General features: G+C 47.0%; 4 protein-coding genes and 1 non-coding gene across 8 annotated transcripts; 1 reads left to right on the forward strand and 4 right to left on the reverse strand.

The window, feature by feature from the left end:
* Positions 1 to 146: 146 nt before the first annotated feature.
* Positions 147 to 2,945, forward strand: CEBIP (Chitin elicitor-binding protein). Its single transcript, NM_001402035.1, has 4 exons — positions 147 to 899; positions 2,005 to 2,125; positions 2,218 to 2,405; positions 2,497 to 2,945. The coding sequence occupies exons 1-4, from the start codon at positions 233 to 235 to the stop codon at positions 2,589 to 2,591; spliced, it is 1,071 nt and encodes a 356-aa protein (NP_001388964.1). The 5' UTR covers positions 147 to 232; the 3' UTR covers positions 2,592 to 2,945.
* Positions 2,814 to 5,314, reverse strand: LOC4331524 (butanoate--CoA ligase AAE1). 2 transcript variants are annotated; one of them, XM_015774685.3, is made up of 2 exons: positions 5,032 to 5,314; positions 2,814 to 4,940 (listed from the first exon to the last, which is right to left on the reverse strand). In XM_015774685.3, exons 1-2 carry the CDS (start codon positions 5,227 to 5,229, stop codon positions 3,486 to 3,488), a joined length of 1,653 nt encoding a protein of 550 aa, XP_015630171.1. In that variant the 5' UTR covers positions 5,230 to 5,314; the 3' UTR covers positions 2,814 to 3,485. The 2 variants fall into 2 exon arrangements, with proteins under 2 accessions (XP_015630171.1, XP_025880007.1); XM_026024222.2 differs by having other exon boundaries at positions 3,246 to 4,996; positions 5,028 to 5,314.
* A 1,896-nt stretch (positions 5,315 to 7,210) lies between these two features.
* On the reverse strand, positions 7,211 to 12,524 carry LOC4331525 (probable acyl-activating enzyme 1, peroxisomal). Of its 3 annotated transcripts, XM_066308115.1 has the most exons (3): positions 11,838 to 11,940; positions 9,029 to 9,104; positions 7,211 to 8,869 (listed from the first exon to the last, which is right to left on the reverse strand). In XM_066308115.1, the coding sequence occupies exons 1-3, from the start codon at positions 11,840 to 11,842 to the stop codon at positions 7,412 to 7,414; spliced, it is 1,539 nt and encodes a 512-aa protein (XP_066164212.1). In that variant the 5' UTR covers positions 11,843 to 11,940; the 3' UTR covers positions 7,211 to 7,411. The 3 variants fall into 3 exon arrangements, with proteins under 3 accessions (XP_066164212.1, XP_025880006.1, NP_001404108.1); XM_026024221.2 differs by lacking the exons at positions 9,029 to 9,104; positions 11,838 to 11,940 and adding an exon at positions 9,679 to 11,830; NM_001417179.1 differs by lacking the exon at positions 9,029 to 9,104 and having other exon boundaries at positions 7,213 to 8,869; positions 11,838 to 12,524.
* A 1,032-nt stretch (positions 12,525 to 13,556) lies between these two features.
* On the reverse strand, positions 13,557 to 13,716 carry LOC112938422 (U1 spliceosomal RNA). Its single transcript, XR_003241622.2, has one exon. It is a non-coding gene; the product is annotated as a U1 spliceosomal RNA (small nuclear RNA).
* Positions 13,717 to 14,060: 344 nt separating this feature from the next.
* Positions 14,061 to 18,545, reverse strand: LOC4331528 (probable serine acetyltransferase 2). Its single transcript, NM_001417181.1, has 10 exons — positions 18,141 to 18,545; positions 17,175 to 17,372; positions 16,991 to 17,050; positions 16,775 to 16,870; positions 16,660 to 16,684; positions 16,274 to 16,368; positions 15,885 to 16,051; positions 15,073 to 15,146; positions 14,914 to 14,973; positions 14,061 to 14,575 (listed from the first exon to the last, which is right to left on the reverse strand). Exons 1-10 carry the CDS (start codon positions 18,411 to 18,413, stop codon positions 14,559 to 14,561), a joined length of 1,065 nt encoding a protein of 354 aa, NP_001404110.1. The 5' UTR covers positions 18,414 to 18,545; the 3' UTR covers positions 14,061 to 14,558.
* Positions 18,546 to 18,674: the final 129 nt, after the last annotated feature.

The raw sequence follows: 18,674 nt of genomic DNA on the forward strand, positions 1-18,674 counted from the left end.
CAGTGATTTTTTGTTCTCCAAGTCTGACTCAAACCAATCAATTCCACACAAGTTCACCATTTTCTACTTTGATGCAATCGAACCAAAGGATAGGGAAAGGCCCACGCTGCAACCATTTAAGTCGCCACAAGCACTAGCATCGAGGCATACTCCTCCTGCTCCAGTGTCAACACGACAGTCAAACAAACACCAAGCCTCTCATTCCCACCTCTCGAGGAGAGCTTTCCCCACCATGGCGTCGCTCACCGCCGCCCTGGCCACGCCGGCGGCCGCTGCCCTCCTCCTCCTCGTCCTCCTCGCCGCCCCCGCCTCCGCCGCCAACTTCACCTGCGCGGTGGCTTCAGGCACCACCTGCAAGTCCGCCATCCTCTACACCTCCCCCAACGCCACCACCTACGGCAACCTCGTCGCCCGCTTCAACACCACCACCCTCCCCGACCTCCTCGGCGCCAACGGCCTCCCCGACGGCACGCTTTCCTCCGCCCCCGTCGCCGCCAATTCCACCGTCAAAATCCCCTTCCGCTGCCGCTGCAACGGCGACGTCGGCCAGTCGGACCGCCTCCCCATCTACGTCGTGCAGCCGCAGGACGGGCTCGACGCCATCGCGCGCAACGTGTTCAACGCCTTCGTCACCTACCAGGAGATCGCCGCCGCGAACAACATCCCCGACCCCAACAAGATAAATGTCAGCCAGACGCTGTGGATTCCGCTGCCCTGCAGCTGCGACAAGGAGGAAGGCTCTAACGTGATGCACCTCGCCTACAGCGTCGGCAAAGGGGAGAACACGTCGGCGATCGCTGCCAAGTACGGGGTGACGGAGTCCACGCTTCTCACCAGAAATAAGATCGACGACCCCACGAAATTGCAGATGGGACAGATTCTAGATGTCCCGCTCCCTGGTACGTGCCTTGCTGTTACTGTTTAGTATGGTTCTTGCAATCTTGTGATCGAGCTCAGAAGTTTTTTGTTTAACAGTGAATTTTCTCAGTAGACTAGTCTTACTAGTACTATAAGAGAAGAAACTTGAATTAGTTAGGCAGGTGTTTAGTTCACTTCAAACTTTCTAAAATTCCATCACATCAAATGTTTGGATATATGCATGGAGCATTAAATATGGACAAAAAAAAAACCAATTGCACAGTTTGCATGTAAATTGCGAGACGAATCTTTTGAGTCTAATTACGCCATGATTTGACAATCTGATGCTATAATAAACATTTGCTAATGACGGATTAATTAGGTTTAATAAATTCGTCTCGCAGTTTATATACGGAATCTATACTTTGTTTTGTTATTAGTCTACGTTTAATACTTCAAATGTGTGTCCGTATACTTCAAGAAAATTTTAGCACACGAACTAAACACGGCCTTACTCGTATTACTACCTCTACATGGTTGACTGGGGAGACTGAAGATTAGCTGTGTTGTTCTGTTAGTTTGCATATTAAACTTAGGTTAGGTATGGTAAATTATTTGCAATATGCTGATAATATATTGCTCGGATTCAGTGGTATTTGCAATGAACTTAGGCTATGGTCCCCTTGCATGATGGAGTTTATCAGAATCAAAATATCTGGTTGTGACTCGGAAAGTTGCTCTCAAGAAAAGATAGCTAGCTGCACATGCTTCGATCGTTGAGAGATTGAGACAACATGACACATAGCTCCACTAGCACATGAGTAGAAAGCCACAAAATTCCATCGCAATGTTGAGGAATTTAAGCTTTAGAGCTTGAATTCCTGCACTCTTTGGACTTGTATAATTAGTTAGCCGTTGCTATCACCGGACAAACTATCTGACTTTGTGGTTTAAAATTACGGAATAAACTACCAATACCAATCCACAAAGTTGACCCTCGCTACTCACAAGGTTTCAAAATATACTATTATAGTACTATCTTAGATGGATCTTGATGTTTACTACTATTCACTTTCTTCGGTAAGAATGTCATATGAAACGAGTTCCTAGACCTAGTACTAACTTCTGGAAAACTGGTGTCCTCAGTGTGCCGTTCATCAATCAGCGATACCTCAGCTGATCACAATCTGATGCTCCTCCCGGATGGCACCTATGGATTCACCGCAGGAAACTGCATCCGCTGCAGCTGCAGTTCAACTACCTACCAGTATGCTCCCCTATTATTTCCATCTCCTTCTAAGTTGTTTCTGATCAAGCAGTAACCAAAGAATTTACATTTCTTTTCACTGTGTCAACCAGGCTAAACTGCACTGCAGTACAGAACAAGGGATGCCCGTCAGTGCCACTGTGCAATGGAACGCTGAAGCTTGGTGAGACGAACGGCACCGGTTGCGGATCAACAACGTGCGCCTACAGTGGTTACTCCAACAGTTCATCGCTCATCATACAAACCAGCCTTGCAACTAATCAGACAACAGCCTGCCAGAGTAAGTTGAGCCCGCAAACCTGTACAAACTCAGAGTCTCTGAGTTTGTTTGAGTTAAAGAAACGGCAGGTTTCTAATAGTTGATTTTGCAGGAGGAGGATCTGGGAGGTCGCAGTTCGCTAGGTCCATGTGGAGCATGTCTGTTATCTCCTTCCACATGGTGTTGATCATTATCTGTTTCCTTTGATGTTGGAGACTACTGCAACTCTAGATGGTACATTTCAAAGAGTTCTCTACGATCTATGATTGTTGTATACGATATATGATTGTTGTCGTAACTTAGATTTTGATGACTGGTTTATCCAGCTTTGAAATTTGAGTTTTGACTCTGTTCTTTAGAGGATGAGTGGCACTTGTACGGCTGCTTGAATAAAACGTCGATGTATTGTATTCGATCTGCATCTGAAAAGGAATATTCATTAGATAGGATTATTCGAAATAAAAAGATCCCACATGTTTTTGTTATAGGCGTTACATGTTCTGGATGGATATATAATGTACCATGCGGAAGTATGAATGGACTTCCCACCTTCCAATCTTCCATCTACACTTCAAGCCTTGCATAAAGCAAAATTGATCTTAGCAAGTCTCAGGCAAATGCTCGAAACTAGTACTAGTTTCTTTCTGATATCATTATTTTTGTTGCGACTTGTTTTTAGTATTGAAGATACTTTAAGCATGACATATTTTACATATTTGCATTAAGTTTCTAAATAAGTTGAATGGTTCAATATCATTTTCAAAAGTCCATGTCATGCATTCACTCCTTTCATTTATATATGACGTTGGATAGTTCACTAAAATGAATTAACCAACTCATATATAAGTGGAGGAGGGTGTGTTTAAAAACGGTGAGGGTATATTCCTCATTTTCCCCGAATAAGAGGGTATATTCTTTTTTATGATTACTTTTAAGTGCATCCTACATGATGCTGCACTTGACTCAGTTTTAACACGGAATTTATGCAACATCCGTGTTGGTCTTCCCAAATACTGTATCATCAGAAAATATCGGAGTAGTCGTGCAGGGCGCTGTCATCTTGGCAGCAAAACCAATCGCAGCTAGTACAATAGTACAAGACTACAACTTGGATTTGCTTTGCATAGGCAGGCTTCCCATGGCCCTGGCCTTCTCCCGGAGCAAGAACTTCTGCGTCTTCCCCGTCGACGTCTTGGGCAGGTCGCCGAACACCACCGTCCTCGGCGCCATGTAACGCGGCAGCCGCGCACGGCAGAACGCGATGATCTCGTGCGCCGTCGCGCTTGCCCCGTCCTTCAGCGTGACGAACGCGCACGCCGTCTCGCCCCAGTGGTCGTCCGGCCTCGCCACCACCGCCGCGTCGAGCACCGCGTGGTGGCCGAACAGCACCGACTCCACCTCGATCGAGCTGATGTTCTCGCCGCCCGATATGATGATGTCCTTGGCGCGATCCTTGAGCTGGATATACCCGTCAGGGTGGCGCACGCCGAGGTCGCCCGTGCGCAGCCACCCGCCGCGCATGGCCTCCTCCGTGGCCGCCGCGTCCTTGTAGTACCCGCTCATGACCGTGTTGCCGCGGAGCATGACCTCGCCGACGGCGCGCCCGTCGGACGGCACGCTCGCCATGGTCACCGGGTCCTTGATGTCGACGTCCTGCAACATCTGGTGCTGCACCCCCTGGAGCGCCTTGATCCGCGCGCGCTCGGCGAGCGGCAGCGCGTCCCACTCGGGTCTCCACACGCACCGCGTCGCCGGCCCGTACGTCTCGGTGAGGCCGTACCCGTGCTGGACGTTGAAACCGAGCTCCTCCATCTTGGCCAGCACCTGCGGAGGCGGCGGCGCGCCGCCCGTCGAGATGAGCACCCTCCTCGGCAGCGGCCTCCGCTCCGACGCCGGCGCGTTCACGATCATGTTGAGCACCGTGGGCGCGCCGCCCATGTTGGTCACGCCGTGGCGCACGATCTGCTCGAAGATGACCTTGGGCACGACGTTCCTGACGCAGATGTTCGTCCCGCCCTGCGCCGCCGTGGCCCACGCCATGCACCACCCGTTGCAGTGGAACATGGGCACGGTCCAGAGGTACACCGGCATGGACGTCATGTCGTTGCAGAGCAGCGCGGCCAGCGAGTTCAGGTACGCGCCGCGGTGGCTGTAGATGACGCCCTTCGGCCTCGACGTCGTCCCCGACGTGTAGTTGAGCGATATCGGGTCGCGCTCGTCGGCCGGCCACCTGATCTCGAAGCCCCGCGGCGCGTCCCTCAGAAGCGCCTCGTACTCTAGCCCGCCACCGTCGCTGCTGCTGCTGTCGCCGGTGTCGGAGATCGCGATGACAAGGGGAAATTTGGCTTTAGCATCGGCGAGCAGCCTCAGGGCGTCGTGGGCGACGGCGAGGAACTGCGATTCGACGAGGAAAACCTTGGCCTCCGAATGTCTGAGAAGGACGGACACCATGGCCGCGTCGTGCCGGGTGTTCAGCGTGCAGAGCACGCCGCCGGCCATCGGCACGCTGAAGTGCAGCTCGTACATCGCCGGAATGTTCGCTGCGATGACGGCGACCTGACCAGCAATTAACCCATGTCTTGTTGAGAGCTGAATTGGCACCAAGTACAAAGCTCATCGAGGCATCAAGCTCTGGTCGATCACTTACCACGTCCCGGCGGCCGACGCCGAGGCGCGCGAGCGCGGACGCCCCAGCGAGGCACCGTTCCCGCGTCTCGCGCCACGAGTACTCCCTGCCGCCAGAGACGACGGCCGTGCGGTCACCGTACACGACGGCGGCGCGCTCCAAGAAGCTCACCGGGGTGAGCGGCGCGTAGTTTGCATCGCTCGGCATACAGCCTTCCATGGCAGCTCGTGTACCAGCAATCGGGATCGATTTGTCACACTAATTAGCCTCTCTGAAGAAGAACCAATTGCAACTAATGCAATCCGATTTGTCCAAAGTGAGTTGGAGGATAATTAAACGGATGACCAACACTAAACCAAAACGTTGTTCTCCATCTGAGTCAGTCTTCTTTCGCGTGCATTAATTAATTGCATACTTGATGTGTGCACTCCGGTTAGATTAAAGACGAAACGCAGGAGGTGTGAGACGCTGAGAATACGTAGTACATCACGGGTCACTCAATGAGTATCATGCTAGTGGAATTATTTTTCGAAAGCACTTCCAGTTGGCGCAATGGAAAAATGCCAAGAGCATTTGATCGAGACAGAGGGACAATATTCAACTATTCAGAGCAAGCTAGAAATGCAGAATTGTGTCAGCGTTATGTACGTTAATGTCGGCCTTTTCAACTGATGAATGCTATTACTACAGGATAATGGAATGGTCGTTGAATTGTCCGTCACTATTGTCTTCGTCTCGCTCCCTTTACATACCTTTTGGATCCCCTCCTAGATATCATCGAGCGATTTGAATTCGGTGTGCACTGATACGAAGCTGCGCTCGTTTCTCACTTCTATCTTCTACTTCTTCATTTTTCACATGCTCTTTTCCTAAGCTCCATCTTCAATTCATGGCTCCAAGGTTACTTTCTACCCTTATCTTATCTCCTACTCTTTTTGCCCCAAAGCTCAATCCAACGCCTTCATTTTTCACATGCTCTTTTCCTAAAGCTCCTTCTTCAATTCGTGGCTCCAAGGTTACCTTCTATCCTTATCTTATCTCCTACTCTTCTTGCCCCAAAGCTCAATCCAAGGCCTTTGTGGGTTTGGGGCGATAAGAGCATCACCAAGAGATACGTATAATCTTTCCCAAAAAATTATTTTTGGGTTTTCTAAACTGAAAATAGGTAGCGAAAAAACTGATATCTCCAAGAGAAATCTAAATTTTATTCCAAAAATTAAAAAGGATCCTTTTGTTAAACTAACATCAGATTCCGTTTTCCTCCCACTCACGTGCGCCCGCGCTCCTCACTGAGAAAAATCTGGCGCGAATGAGAGATTGGGGACGGCAGACGCGCCATCTCTCTCCCTCGAATGAAGAGAGTGAAAGATGCGGGGAGGGGGTTTCCAAAAAAAAAAGGATCCGGATAGGACATCTATTGGAGACTTTTTTTTTCACCAAAATCTAAAAAAATAGGATTGTGGGTGAAGTAAGGGAACTATTGGTGATGCTCTAAGAGAGGCGTCGAAGTAAAAGCTTGCGAGGTGTGGAAGAGGAAGAGATTGCCGACACCCTCTCCATGGAGTTTGCTTTCATTATTGCCTCTATTCTCACTAATTGGTACTAACTCCATCCCAAAATAAGTGCAGCCGTGGATCCGTGTCCAACGTTTGGCCGTCCGTCATAAAAAATTTTCAAATAAGACGAACGTTTAAACGTTGGATATGAACAGGATAAAAACTGCACTTATTTTGGGACGGAGGGAGTAGTGCGCCACTCAGGGGCGGAGCTAGGTAGGAGAGGGGGGGGTGCCCAGGAACCCGGTCAAGAAAACTTTTTAGCTATAGTTCATTTATTTTCACTATATGTGCACCCCTCTCAATTCAAACTTAGACACTTATATAAGTATAAAGTAGAGTAAAACAAGTGAGTGGCACCCCTCTTCATTTCGTTCTAGCTCCGCCCCTGGCGCCACTAGTTCAAAATACATAGTATTGGTAAATATATCTCGTTTAAAGTGAAAAGATCAAGGATAGGGTGGTTCATGGTGAATCTTAGGTAAAAATACCAGCTCCAATATGCAATTTACTGAAAGTAAAATTAATAGGAGCCACATGATGGGCACAATTTTGGTGAAGCCACTAAGATAAATAAGTCATTTGGCCAACATCAAATTTTGCCACAGGGATTGGTGGCAACCTGCCAGCTGACATAGTATAAATTGAAAAACCACTCGATAAATTAATCATTTTTTTTAAAAAAAATCCAAACTTAAACTCAGACGTTCGGTAAATTTTGTTCAAAATTCACAGGTTTTCGAGTGGTAATGACAAAAATCGGCAAAACCCCTCGAATCAGCTAATAATCTTTGGAACTCTGCATACTACGGCATCCCATCCAATGTCCAACAACAGAAATGATATTACAGTTTACTATTGGCAGACTTGGTGAGACTGCCCATGGCCCGGGCCTTCTCCCGGAGCACGAACTTCTGCGTCTTCCCCGTCGACGTCTTGGGCAAATCATCGAACACCACCGTCTTCGGCGCCATGTAATGCGGCAGCCTCTCCCGGCAAAAGCTTATGATCTCGCCTTCCGTGGCGTTGGCGCCATCCTTGAGCTTGACGAACGCGCACGGCGTTTCCCCCCAGTAATCGTCCGGCCTCGCCACCACCGCCGCCTCCAGCACCGCCGGGTGGCTGAAGATCACCGACTCCACCTCGATCGAGCTGATGTTCTCGCCGCCCGATATGATGATGTCCTTGGCCCGGTCCTTGAGCTGGATGTACCCGTCAGGGTGGCGCACGGCGAGGTCCCCGCTGTGCAGCCACCCGCCGGCCATGGATTCCTTCGTCGCGCCGATGTCCTTGTAGTACCCGCTCATCACCGTGTTCCCCCGGAACATCACCTCGCCCACCGTCTGCCCGTCGTACGGCACGTTCTCCATCGTGGCCGAGTTCTTGACGGCGACGTCCTGCACCGCGATGTGATGGAACCCCTGCCGCGCCTTCAGCCGCGCGCGCTCCTCCGCCGGCAACGCGTCCCACTCCGGCATCCACGTGCAGACGGTGGCGGGGCCGTACGTCTCGGTGAGGCCGTAGATGTGGTACAGCACGAAGCCGAGCTCCTCCACGGCGAGCAAGACGCGGGGCGGCGGCGCCGCGCCGCCCGTCATGACGCGCACGGGCCCCGGCAGAGCCCTCCTGTCCGCGGCCGGCGCGTTGGCGATCATGTTGAGCACCGTCGGCGCGCCGCCCATGTGCGTCACCCCGTGCCGCGCGATGCTGTCGAAGATGACCTTCGCCGTGAAGTGGCGGAGGCAGATGTTGGTGCCGCCCTGCATGGCGACGCCCCACGGCAGGTTCCAGCCGTTGCAGTGGAACATGGGCACAGTCCACAGGTACGTCGGCATGGCGGTGATGTCGTACGCGAGGACCGTCGCGATGGTGTTGAGGTAGGCGCCGCGGTGGTTGTACACCACGCCCTTGGGCCGCGACGTCGTGCCGGAGGTGTAGTTGAGCGTGATCGGGTCCATCTCGTCCACCGGCCACCGGATGTCAAACTCCGACGGCGCGTCCCTGACGAGATCCTCGTAGTCCACGCAGCCCGAGTCGCGGGCGCCGGCGCCGTCGTCGGAGATGGTTAGGAGAACCGGAAGGCTCGCGGCGCTGGTTGAGCCGGCGAGGCGCCTCAGAGCGGCTCTCCCAACGTCGAGGAGGTGCGACTCGACGAAGAACACCTTGGCGCCGGAGTGGCTGAGGAGGGTGGAGATCATGGCCGCGTCGTGCCGCGCGTTGAACGTGCACAGGACCGCGCCGGCCATCGGCACGGCGAAGTGCAGCTCGTACATAGCCGGCACGTTTGGGCTCAGGACAGCAACCTGAACATGGGACACACGACAATGTGGGTCATACGCCTGGGCCTAGTTTTCAGACTGACCCATGATTAAATCAGGTCGAAATTATTTCGATCGTTGAGTGGCCTGACCAAGGAACATGAAGAGGTGGAGTGGACTGTGAGTGGGACCTAAAATCCTTACCATTTTCTCCAGAATTCCTATGGATCTCCGAATAACCAATAATTTGCATGGAAGCCACATTACTTCGCAGTTCATACTGAAAGTATAAAAGTGAAAGATCTAAACTGCAGAGAAGGCCATTCGCATGATCGAGAGTTTTCATGACTTCGCTACTATTACTCGGTGTCAGTAGACTGTAGACTCAGATTTATAACTGGCGTTGCAAAAATATAAATAGCGGCAATGCACGAGGATATTAGCAGCAAGGTAAAATTATCCCACTAACTGAAGAAGTATACGCGGCAATGCAGAAGCTTTATCGCTAACTGAATCAAGCTGTTTATTCTCAAAACAAAAAATCAAGCTGTTTACATGCTGATGCATAGAGAGAACATTAATATCAAGAGTACTGATAGGAGAAGATCCGCGAGGACGTGAGGTTATCTAGCTTCAACTATTCATGGGCTCATGGCAAAGATTAGCGGAAATATTACTCGTAAACTATATGTTTAGCATACTTAACAAGTTTTCTACCAAAAACTTTCGGGCCATCGATCTAAGCTGCATCCGCCACTTCCTACCTTGTTGGTTCAAAAGAAGAAACATCTAAGTAGCAAATGCTCGCGCACACGATAAGCTAAAAGAGCTAGCAGCATTGGTGTTCCACTCACCACATCGCCGCGGGCGGCGAGCGCGGCGGCCAAGCGGACGCACCGCCCCCGCGCCTCCCTCCACGTGTACCGCCTCTCCCCGCACACCACCGCGGCGCGGTCGCCGTAGACGGCCGCGGCGCGCTGGATGAAGCTGATCGGCGTCAGCGGCGCGTGGTTCGCCGCGCACCGCACCGTGCCGGCATCCATGTCCAGCACCTCTCCCTCACACAGTCACACTCCACTTAGATCCACCATCCCGCCTCCATCGCCTCGAGTTATCGAGGTGGTACTAAACGAGAGCTGGCCGTGCTCGAGCAGGATTGCTATTGCGGCCGCAGGGTTGGGCCTGCATTGTCTTTGGGGCTTTACTTGCCCTGGTGGGCTTTGATTGGGGCGACCTGGCAAGCTGCAGTGTGAACGAACAGCGGCGACTTGTTTTCAGATGGAAAAAGTCCACTTTGACTCCCTTAAGTAGGCCGAATCTAATACGGACTCCCTTAGATTTGGTGTAAGGGAGTCAGTGTGAATTTTTTTTTCCTTTTCAGATCACCACACTTAATCAAATGTGGATTTGGTGTGGATGAATTCCCTTTTTGCTTCGTACGGCGTTAGGAAGATGCAAAACTAGTTGAACTTGAACACTTGCCTCCTTTTTATTACCCATCCACGGTGTGCTATTTTTTTCTGACGGATTATACCTAAATGAGAAACATCACCTAATTGCGGTGTTTGGCTAATGGGATTAGAAAATGAATTCCCACCAACCAAAAGATATCTTTAAATCTTAACCATTCATTATTCCTCTTCCATTTAATCCTAACCCTATATTCATTTCTCAATCTCAATCCCACCTCCTATTTTCCATTATCCAAACACACCCAATAGGCTAACTACGGTAGAATTTCTTTTTTTGATTTTTTTTAGATAATAGAATCAAATATCCCGGCCTTTACTCAAACGAGCTACAACCAATTATTACATAGTTCACAAAATAGCAAACTCACACAGTGAGTCCAGAACCACATAATGAAAATTTTAAACAAGCCCAAACCAATACTTGATGCTACTAAGATTCATAAAAGAAAGCTTGTACTAGGCCTTAGGCACTGCGCTGAAGTACATAATTGCTGATGGTCTCTACAGAATGAACCAGTCCTAACAAGTTATGATCCTGGCTCAGAAGGAACGCTAGCTTGCTTAACATATGCAAGTCGTTTCGGGGAGAGGGGCAGAAGGAAAAGAGACTCCTAGCTTAAGTATTCTCGCCCTGCTTCAAAAGTACAGGGCGCGCGCTATGCCGCTATGGCTTTGACATAACAAGGACATTACTCCACTATTTACGGAGGTGCTAGGCCACGAGAAAATATATGTGATTGGGCCTTGCACATTACAGAATTTCACTAGATTGGCCCGTTAGATGTAAATGCTAATCGTTAAATCAGGCCGAGATTATTTGGATCATCAAATGGACCGACAAGGATGGGAATGAAGTGGGCTGTGATTGTGAGTTTGTGACCGAGACCTTAAGCTTATCCATCTACGCATCTCCAGAAACTCCCAATGGAGGTCCCCGTGAAACCAATGATTGCAAGCAACATTACGCGTCGCCGAGTTTCATGATTTTGCCACGATTACTCGGTGTCACCGTGTCACGGTGTCAGTACCAATCATGTGACTTCAACACGAGCGTGCGCATGGTACGTAGGCTAAACTAAGGCCCTGTTAAATGGGACTAAAACTTTTAATACCCTATCACATTAAATATTTAGACACTAATTATAAATATTAAATATAGACTATTAATAAAGCACATCCATAATCTTGGACTAATTCGCGAAACGAATCTATTGAATCTAATTAATCCATGATTAGCCTATGTGATGCTACAGTAAACATTCTCTAATTATAGATTAACTAGGCTTAAAAAATTTGTCTCGCAAATTAGCTTTCATTTATATAATTTGTTTTATAAGTAGTCTATATTTAATACTCTAAATTAGTACCTGAATATAGGAACTAAAGTTAAGTCTCTGATCCAAACACCAGCTAAACTGCCTAATCGCCGCATCAAAGCTCGCAGACACGACACGCCACGCCACGATAAGCCAAGACGAAAAGAAAGCAGGAACAGATCAAATCACGGGAAGCTCGTGTTGGTAAGTACTATTTCCACTCACCACATCGCCGCGGGCGACGCCGAAGCGGGCGGCGAGCGCGGCGGCCACGCGGACGCACCGCCGCCGCGCCTCCCTCCACGTGTGCCGCCTCTCCCCGCACACCACCGCGGCGCGGTCGCCGTAGACCGCCGCGGCGCGCTGGATGAAGCTGAGCGGCGTCAGCGGCGCGTAGTTCGCCGCGCACCGCACCGTGCCGGCCTCCATGTCGAGCACCTCCCCTTCGGCCTCCCCCTCCCTTCCCGCGAGGCTGGAGAATAGCAGAGATGCTGCGCTGGATCTGGCAGAAGTAAACGCTCGCTGATGGCGCCATGGCGATAAATTAATCGCGCGGGGGGAGGCGAGATTAGTAGTATAATCCAAGTGAGGAATTGAATAATCTTGGGGAGATTGGTGATGACATGGTGGTGATCCGGTGCTGATGCGGCGAGCTAGCCTACGCAACGCACGGGATGCGGCTCTCATGGTGTGTGACTGTGCCAGTGACGCTGTCATCTTGTATAGCCGTGTCTGTGTCACTGTGTGAGGCTACTGTTCACTCCGGCAGGGACGCAGCGTATGCATCCATATGAGCTGGATTTTTCTGCATCGGCATATCGTCTCTTTTCTTCGATTTTTTTTTGTAAGGAGTACAGAAGCTTTGCCCAGTATATTAAGGTGGTGTTTGGATCACAAGATACTAATTTTGAGTATAAAACATAGACAACTTACAAAACTAATTACATAAATAAGAGCTAATTTACGTGATATTTTTTTAAGCCTAATTAATCTATAATTAGCACATGTTTACTGTAGCATTACATAGGATAATCATAGATTAATTAGGCTCAGTAGATTCGTCTCACGAATTAGTCCAGAGTTATAGAATATGTTTTGTCAATAGTCTACATTTAATATTTTTAATCTGTGTCAAACATCCGATGTGACTGGGACATCCCATCCAAATAAGGTCTAATAGAGAGAGTAAAAGTATATACAGAATTATGTACAGGTCTGAAAAAAAGCCAAAAGACCCCGGAAAAGGGCTTTTCTTCGAATTGGACTATTCTGCATCAGCCTCTCATCTAGACCTTTCTTCTAATGGAATGAATGATAGAGCTTTTTCTGCCGATGAGCTGCGGCTTACCATTTGCAAGCGAATACGACATCCGTTCTATTTTTAAGTGTAACTATGAGTTTTATCTGTTCTATTTTTAAGTGTAACTATGAGTTTTATTTTCCAACTTTGATCGTTCATCTAATATTAAATTATTTTATAATTAATAAAAATTACATTTTAAGTGTAACTATTAGTTTTCGTGTCTAACTTTTATCGTCCATCTAATATAAAATTATTTTATAATAATTAACTTTTTATTGTTATAAGATGATAAAACATGAATAATACTCTATTATTTTATAATAATTAACTTTTTATTGTTATAAGATGATAAAACATGAATAATACTCTATACGTGATTTATATTTTTATTTTTTTAAAAAAAATAAAATAAGACAGATTTAAAATTGAACAAAATATTGTTTTTATTTTTTTTCAAAATTTTTTTAAATACGAAACTCCGTAGTAGGCAAGTGACCACCTCGATGGGAATATTTTAGCTTAATCTCTCGCTTATCCGCTTAGCTTCACCTCATGGTAGTAGCACATAGCACCCGTCAACTTACTTATCAAAGGGCCTGTAAGTAAACAAGAGGGACCAAATTTTAAATTTAGGTAATTGGCAGGGGCCGCGCGAACGCGTACCCCCTCTACCACAAATTATGACGTCCACTCTCCCACTCGGGGAGATGGTAAACCAACGCGCTCACCAAGTGCAATGTGAGCCATTGATCTAGGCCACGGCCCTTCTTGATCGGCCGTCGACCCCGTCCAGGTAAGTATGTTGCAACGACGCACCACTAGCCTCTTATATAGCAGGCGCTCCCATCCCCATCGCCTCGAGTTGTCGAGGTGGTACTAAACGAGACCTGGTCGTGCAGCATTGCAGCTGCCTGGTTGGGTCTGCATTGTATTGGGCCTAATTGCTGTGGTGGGCTTTGAGCCTTTCATTGGCGCGGCCTACTTGGCAAGCCGGAGTGTGTACAACGGCGACTTGTTGCTTTCTGGTCACGAGCACTTCAGCATCAGATGGATTCGGTGTCCCGAGTGGAATTGTCAAATCGATGATTTTAGATTCCTCCTTTGCTACATACGGCGTTAGAACGCCAGTCATCACACAAAACCAGTTGAATTTAACAATTGCCTCCTTTTTTATTATCCCATCCAGATGTAACATTTTTTTTCTGATGGGTTAGTACATCAAAAGAAAAACATCTTTACCTAATAGGCTAGTACTGTAGAATATACTTCACGCTACTGATTCAGAAAAGAAAGCTTGCACTAAGTCTTAAGCACTACGCTGATGCTACTGGGATTCAAAAAAGAAAGCTTGTATTCTGAAGTACATAGTTGCTGCTGGTCTCTACTACCAGTAGCAACTATGTACTGGTCTCCACTACCAGTACATAGTCCTTACAAAGTAACCAGAAAAATAAACATCACATTATTACAGCGGTCCAAAGGCCACGAGAAAATATAACTGGGGAGCTTCAGGACCATGGGTACCTGGGCAAAAAAGAGAAGCACCCTTGCATAATCAGATACCCAGTGCTGTCCTCTGGGAAGAAATGTCGAAACATATGCTATTCCTTTGAACTGCCAGCCAAACATCATCGAACCTTTTTTTACTTCACAACACTTCCTGGAAAGAGAACATGGATTCAGACAGGGTCCTAGAATTACTGTGCATCAAACACAACCACATTTCTTTTCACAGGAAGGTGTAGATACTAATAAGGGTGTCAACGACTAATCCGCAAAACCCACTTTTAGGCCAAAATAAGCCACTTACCCGCTTAGTTTGACCTATAAGTGGGTTCACGGGTTAGCCACTTACACCCTTAGGTATATGATTGATGGGTTCAAAATTGCTTATTTATGTACGGGTGAGTTGTTCTAGAAATGCAGGAAGTCTTTGTAAAATCACATGTTATAAAATGGACAAAAGGCAATGTGTATTACTGACAATAGAAAACTAACCATTAGCTTTGTCATCTGAAAAACTAACGGCAACATGCTCAAAATAATCTCTTCTGGCATCTGGCGTTTAATCAGAAAAAAATGTTAGCATATGGTTAACATGTAGCTAAAAGTTAACTTGAAAACATTGGATCACAAAAATTTCACCCACATACTTACCATGTTTCATAGTTAAAGAAGGGTCTTCCTTATCTTTATACCCAACTACCTTTGCAGGGTTTCCTACTGCCATACTTTAAACATTATATATAAAAAAAAAGGTCAGATCAATTTGACTGAAATACTATTGTACTCATCAAAATAAAAATGATGTAAAAACATGCAGCAAAAAAAAGGCACACGTGTAAAATAAATAAGCATTTCATTACAAAATACATATTACAGCGATCACTTGGGGATTTGACTATGTAAAGGCCTGCTGGCATAATTTGCATTATTTTTCAGTGCAAGACAATAAGACACAACTGAAGGACTCCTTAACCCAGGAAATATCGAAGAGCCTTTCCTAGGGGGTATGCCAAAAGTGAAAGGGAATATATAATCTGCTGAGCACAAGAGAAAGATTCTTCACCAGGCACTGGTATTTTGGTTGATATATTCTTAGATTAGTCTGGGATGAACATAACCAGGTGTCACTAAATCAAGCACCTTAATGGGAAACATGATGCCATGAGCCCATGAGAAAAAAAATAATATCTCCATTAAAATCCAAATACTTAAAATTTACACTACAAAAATCAGGCACCTTTTTTTTATATCCGATATAATGAAGTTCCTAGTCCAAAATTACTTTATCATGATCATGTTATCCCCCCGCCCACCCCGGCCTGCCCGCCTCCCCTGATTTTGCTCTCTTTACAAGGAAACCACATTGCAAGAACCAGAAAGGTCATATCTGTAAATGATTGTTTCTACAAATTTGACATTGCAGCAAACACTATTTAAAAAATATTAATAGGCTAGCTCCTAACCTGTGGGGAGGTACATCCTTTAAAACAAGGGAACCAGCAGCAATCATGGCACCTTCGCCTACGTTTATGTTGCCGAGGATAGTAGCACCAGCTCCAAGAAGAGCCCCCTGACCAATCTTGGGGTGTCTATCTCCATTTTCCTTGCCAGTACCACCAAGTGTAACACCCTGTAGGAAAAGTCTGAGTTTCGGTATCCAAACAATATCATCCATATCGAAGTCATTGTTGTTATAAACCTATCTCGGCACATTGTAGTGTATATATGTTTTACCAACTCATTAGATGTATAATCAGCACACCTGTTGTAGTGCTCAAAACTAAAATTGCATCTAGAAGTACTGCTTTATTTTGAATTTTGCAGCTAGCAAAAACTGAGTTATGCTGGGCACCTGCATTAATGAAACCCAGTTTCCAACAATGGCAGTTTCACCAATAACTAGACCCGTTCCATGATCCAACAATATTCCCTCTCCAATTCTGGCCGCTGCAGATTTAGTAATAAAGAATGTAAGGAAGATAAAGTGGGAAAAAAGGGAACATGATAAGGCATAAAAGATAAACCACAAATGTTCATAACTTCACTGTTCAAAAATCAAATTTTAAAAGCAATATAAAAAGAACCAACAATTATCAACTAGAAGAGTGACATAAAATTGTCCTGCCAAAGATGATAAAACAGGCTAAATATCGCATATCACCATACAACACTTGAATGTTAAACACACTAGCAGACCAGGAAAATGCAAATATACATCATTACAGAACAATCATATACCTGGGTGTATATCCACTGCAAAAACCTGAAAGGAATATGATACCAAATGTTACTGAAACAGAACTATTTGCTAAAGCAATGTAAAAATATGCTTCATAAAGAAATCAGTGTTCACCTCACTGATACGGCTCTGCAGTGCCAATGCCAGAACTTTACGACCTTGATTCCATAATACATGAGCTATCCTATAGGATTGCACGGAATGGTAACCCTGAAGTGGTTCACAAGCAACATTAGAGTTCTTCATATATGTTGATATTGTGTTTTCTTTGTAGCGCAGAGGGCTCTTATTACACATAAGGCTGAATCGAAGTATCTAGCAAATACATACCTTGAGGTACAACAATGCCCAACTGTATTGTGCACAGGCAGGATCTCTGTCTTTAAAGGCCTGAATCAGCAGAGCGATTTTATAGTTGTCAAGAGATCAATGGGATAATACAGAATGAAGCTTCATGCAAACACAATTACACAAACATGGTACATCCACAGAATAATACTATAACAATGCTCACCTGAGCATCAAGGCGAATAGAACGGCGTATATCTTTGTTGTTCATCATAACATCATTGAAAATGTCTATTAACTGAGTTGCAAGCAATGTTGGATCTTCGAGCCTGTTTGCAAGGACGAAACTCAACGCCCTCTCGAGACAGTCATGAGATAGTACGCTGGCGTACAAGAAGCTACTTAAAATAGGTTCCTTCTCTGCCTGTGAACAGTATAAGAGGCAACAATATAAAACTAAAGCTCTATCATAAATAAAAAACCATAAAGTCATATTTAACCACGTATGATGTAGCTCATGTTTAAAACTCATTCGCATGCAACTGGAGCTTGGTTTTATTGCTTGGTCTTTTATTAAAAAGAAACTAAACTTTCACACAGTCACTGATATGCTTCCGAACCTGCGATATTGGCCTTCAGTTCTCCACTAATCAGATAAATTAGCTATAATAAACTACTTGCCTCTTCACTCCTAGTTTTTAACTGGAGTACCATTTTTGCCTCCTGAATTACTTGGCTACACTGAACTGGCAACTACTCCTACACAATAGTAACTGATTCAGGAGAACAAAATATACTAATAACATTTTTTTTTCTCACAAGGGTCAAGGCAACTAAATTTTAATTTTAAAAAAACATTACTCAATTCATGCTATTTCCCAACTGCGCTTAACTCACTCAACACAAGTGAAAGCAGAAGACAATATAGCGAAGTGCTAACTCAGAAGAACAAGTGAACTAGCATTTCTAACCCCTCAAACCCAAATCGAGCCGAAAGAACTCTCTGGACCTAAGAACATGCAGAACTTCAATTAATCCAAACACGACCACCAAAAAAAATCGTATTTTTTCCTCGTTCCAACCCAAAATTCAGAGTCTGTCTGGCACAGTAGCAGAAAAGCCGCGATCAAATCAGAAGGATAAAAGAAGAGGTCCGATCAATCCGCGAGAGCGATCTCGTGAGAGTACTCACCTCAGACTTGGCCTCCGACTTGACGGCCTCCCATATGGGGTCCCCGGCGGCGTCGACTATGCCCCGCGCCGCCGCGGCGGAGCTGGCCCGCGAGCTCCCCATCACGTAGATGGGGAACATGGTCTCCGACCGGCTCCTCCACTCCCCCGCGCACGATCCGCAGCCACCGCCGCCGCCGCCGCCACCCTGCGCGAGCCTCCCTCTCCCCCTCCCCGCCGCCTCGCCGCCGTGGTCCTCCACCTTCTCGAGCACCAGGCACCCGCACGACGTCATGGGTGCCCCCCAAGGGGAGGGGGCTTCTCCCTCGCGGCGGTTGTCGGCCGGCCCGACGCGGCGAGTCGCCGGCGCGCGCGCCGCGGAAGAGGAGCGAGCGAGAGAGGAGAGGGAAGGGGACGAGAGCGAATCAGCGAACGAAAACCAAAACGGCGAGTGCGAAAGAAGCGGTTGGGGAGCGACGGGGTTATTTTACGGAACTGACGGCGTCACCGCGCGTCTGGGGATGCGCGCCCGAGACGAGAGGAGACGAGACGACGA

The sequence above is a fragment of the Oryza sativa genome, chromosome 3, assembly GCF_034140825.1.
Source record: "Oryza sativa Japonica Group chromosome 3, ASM3414082v1".
NCBI lineage: Eukaryota > Viridiplantae > Streptophyta > Magnoliopsida > Poales > Poaceae > Oryza > Oryza sativa.

Coding starts and splice junctions, on each gene's coding strand:
- CEBIP (NM_001402035.1), top strand. CDS start 233: ATGGCGTCGCTCACCGCCGCCCTGGCCACGCCGGCGGCCGCTGCCCTC. Junction 2,126..2,217: donor TGCAGTTCAACTACCTACCA/GTATGCTCCCCT, acceptor TGTGTCAACCAG/GCTAAACTGCACTGCAGTAC. Junction 2,406..2,496: donor TCAGACAACAGCCTGCCAGA/GTAAGTTGAGCC, acceptor TTGATTTTGCAG/GAGGAGGATCTGGGAGGTCG.
- LOC4331528 (NM_001417181.1), bottom strand. CDS start 18,413: ATGACGTCGTGCGGGTGCCTGGTGCTCGAGAAGGTGGAGGACCACGGC. Junction 16,871..16,990: donor GGGCATTGTTGTACCTCAAG/GTATGTATTTGC, acceptor GAACCACTTCAG/GGTTACCATTCCGTGCAATC. Junction 16,369..16,659: donor TGCAGTGGATATACACCCAG/GTATATGATTGT, acceptor CTAAATCTGCAG/CGGCCAGAATTGGAGAGGGA.
- LOC4331524 (XM_026024222.2), bottom strand. CDS start 5,229: ATGGAAGGCTGTATGCCGAGCGATGCAAACTACGCGCCGCTCACCCCG. Junction 4,997..5,027: donor CGGCCGCCGGGACGTGGTAA/GTGATCGACCAG, acceptor TGCCTCGATGAG/CTTTGTACTTGGTGCCAATT.
- LOC4331525 (NM_001417179.1), bottom strand. CDS start 12,329: ATGACAGCGTCACTGGCACAGTCACACACCATGAGAGCCGCATCCCGT. Junction 8,870..11,837: donor GCGTCGCCCGCGGCGATGTG/GTGAGTGGAAAT, acceptor TCCCATGTTCAG/GTTGCTGTCCTGAGCCCAAA.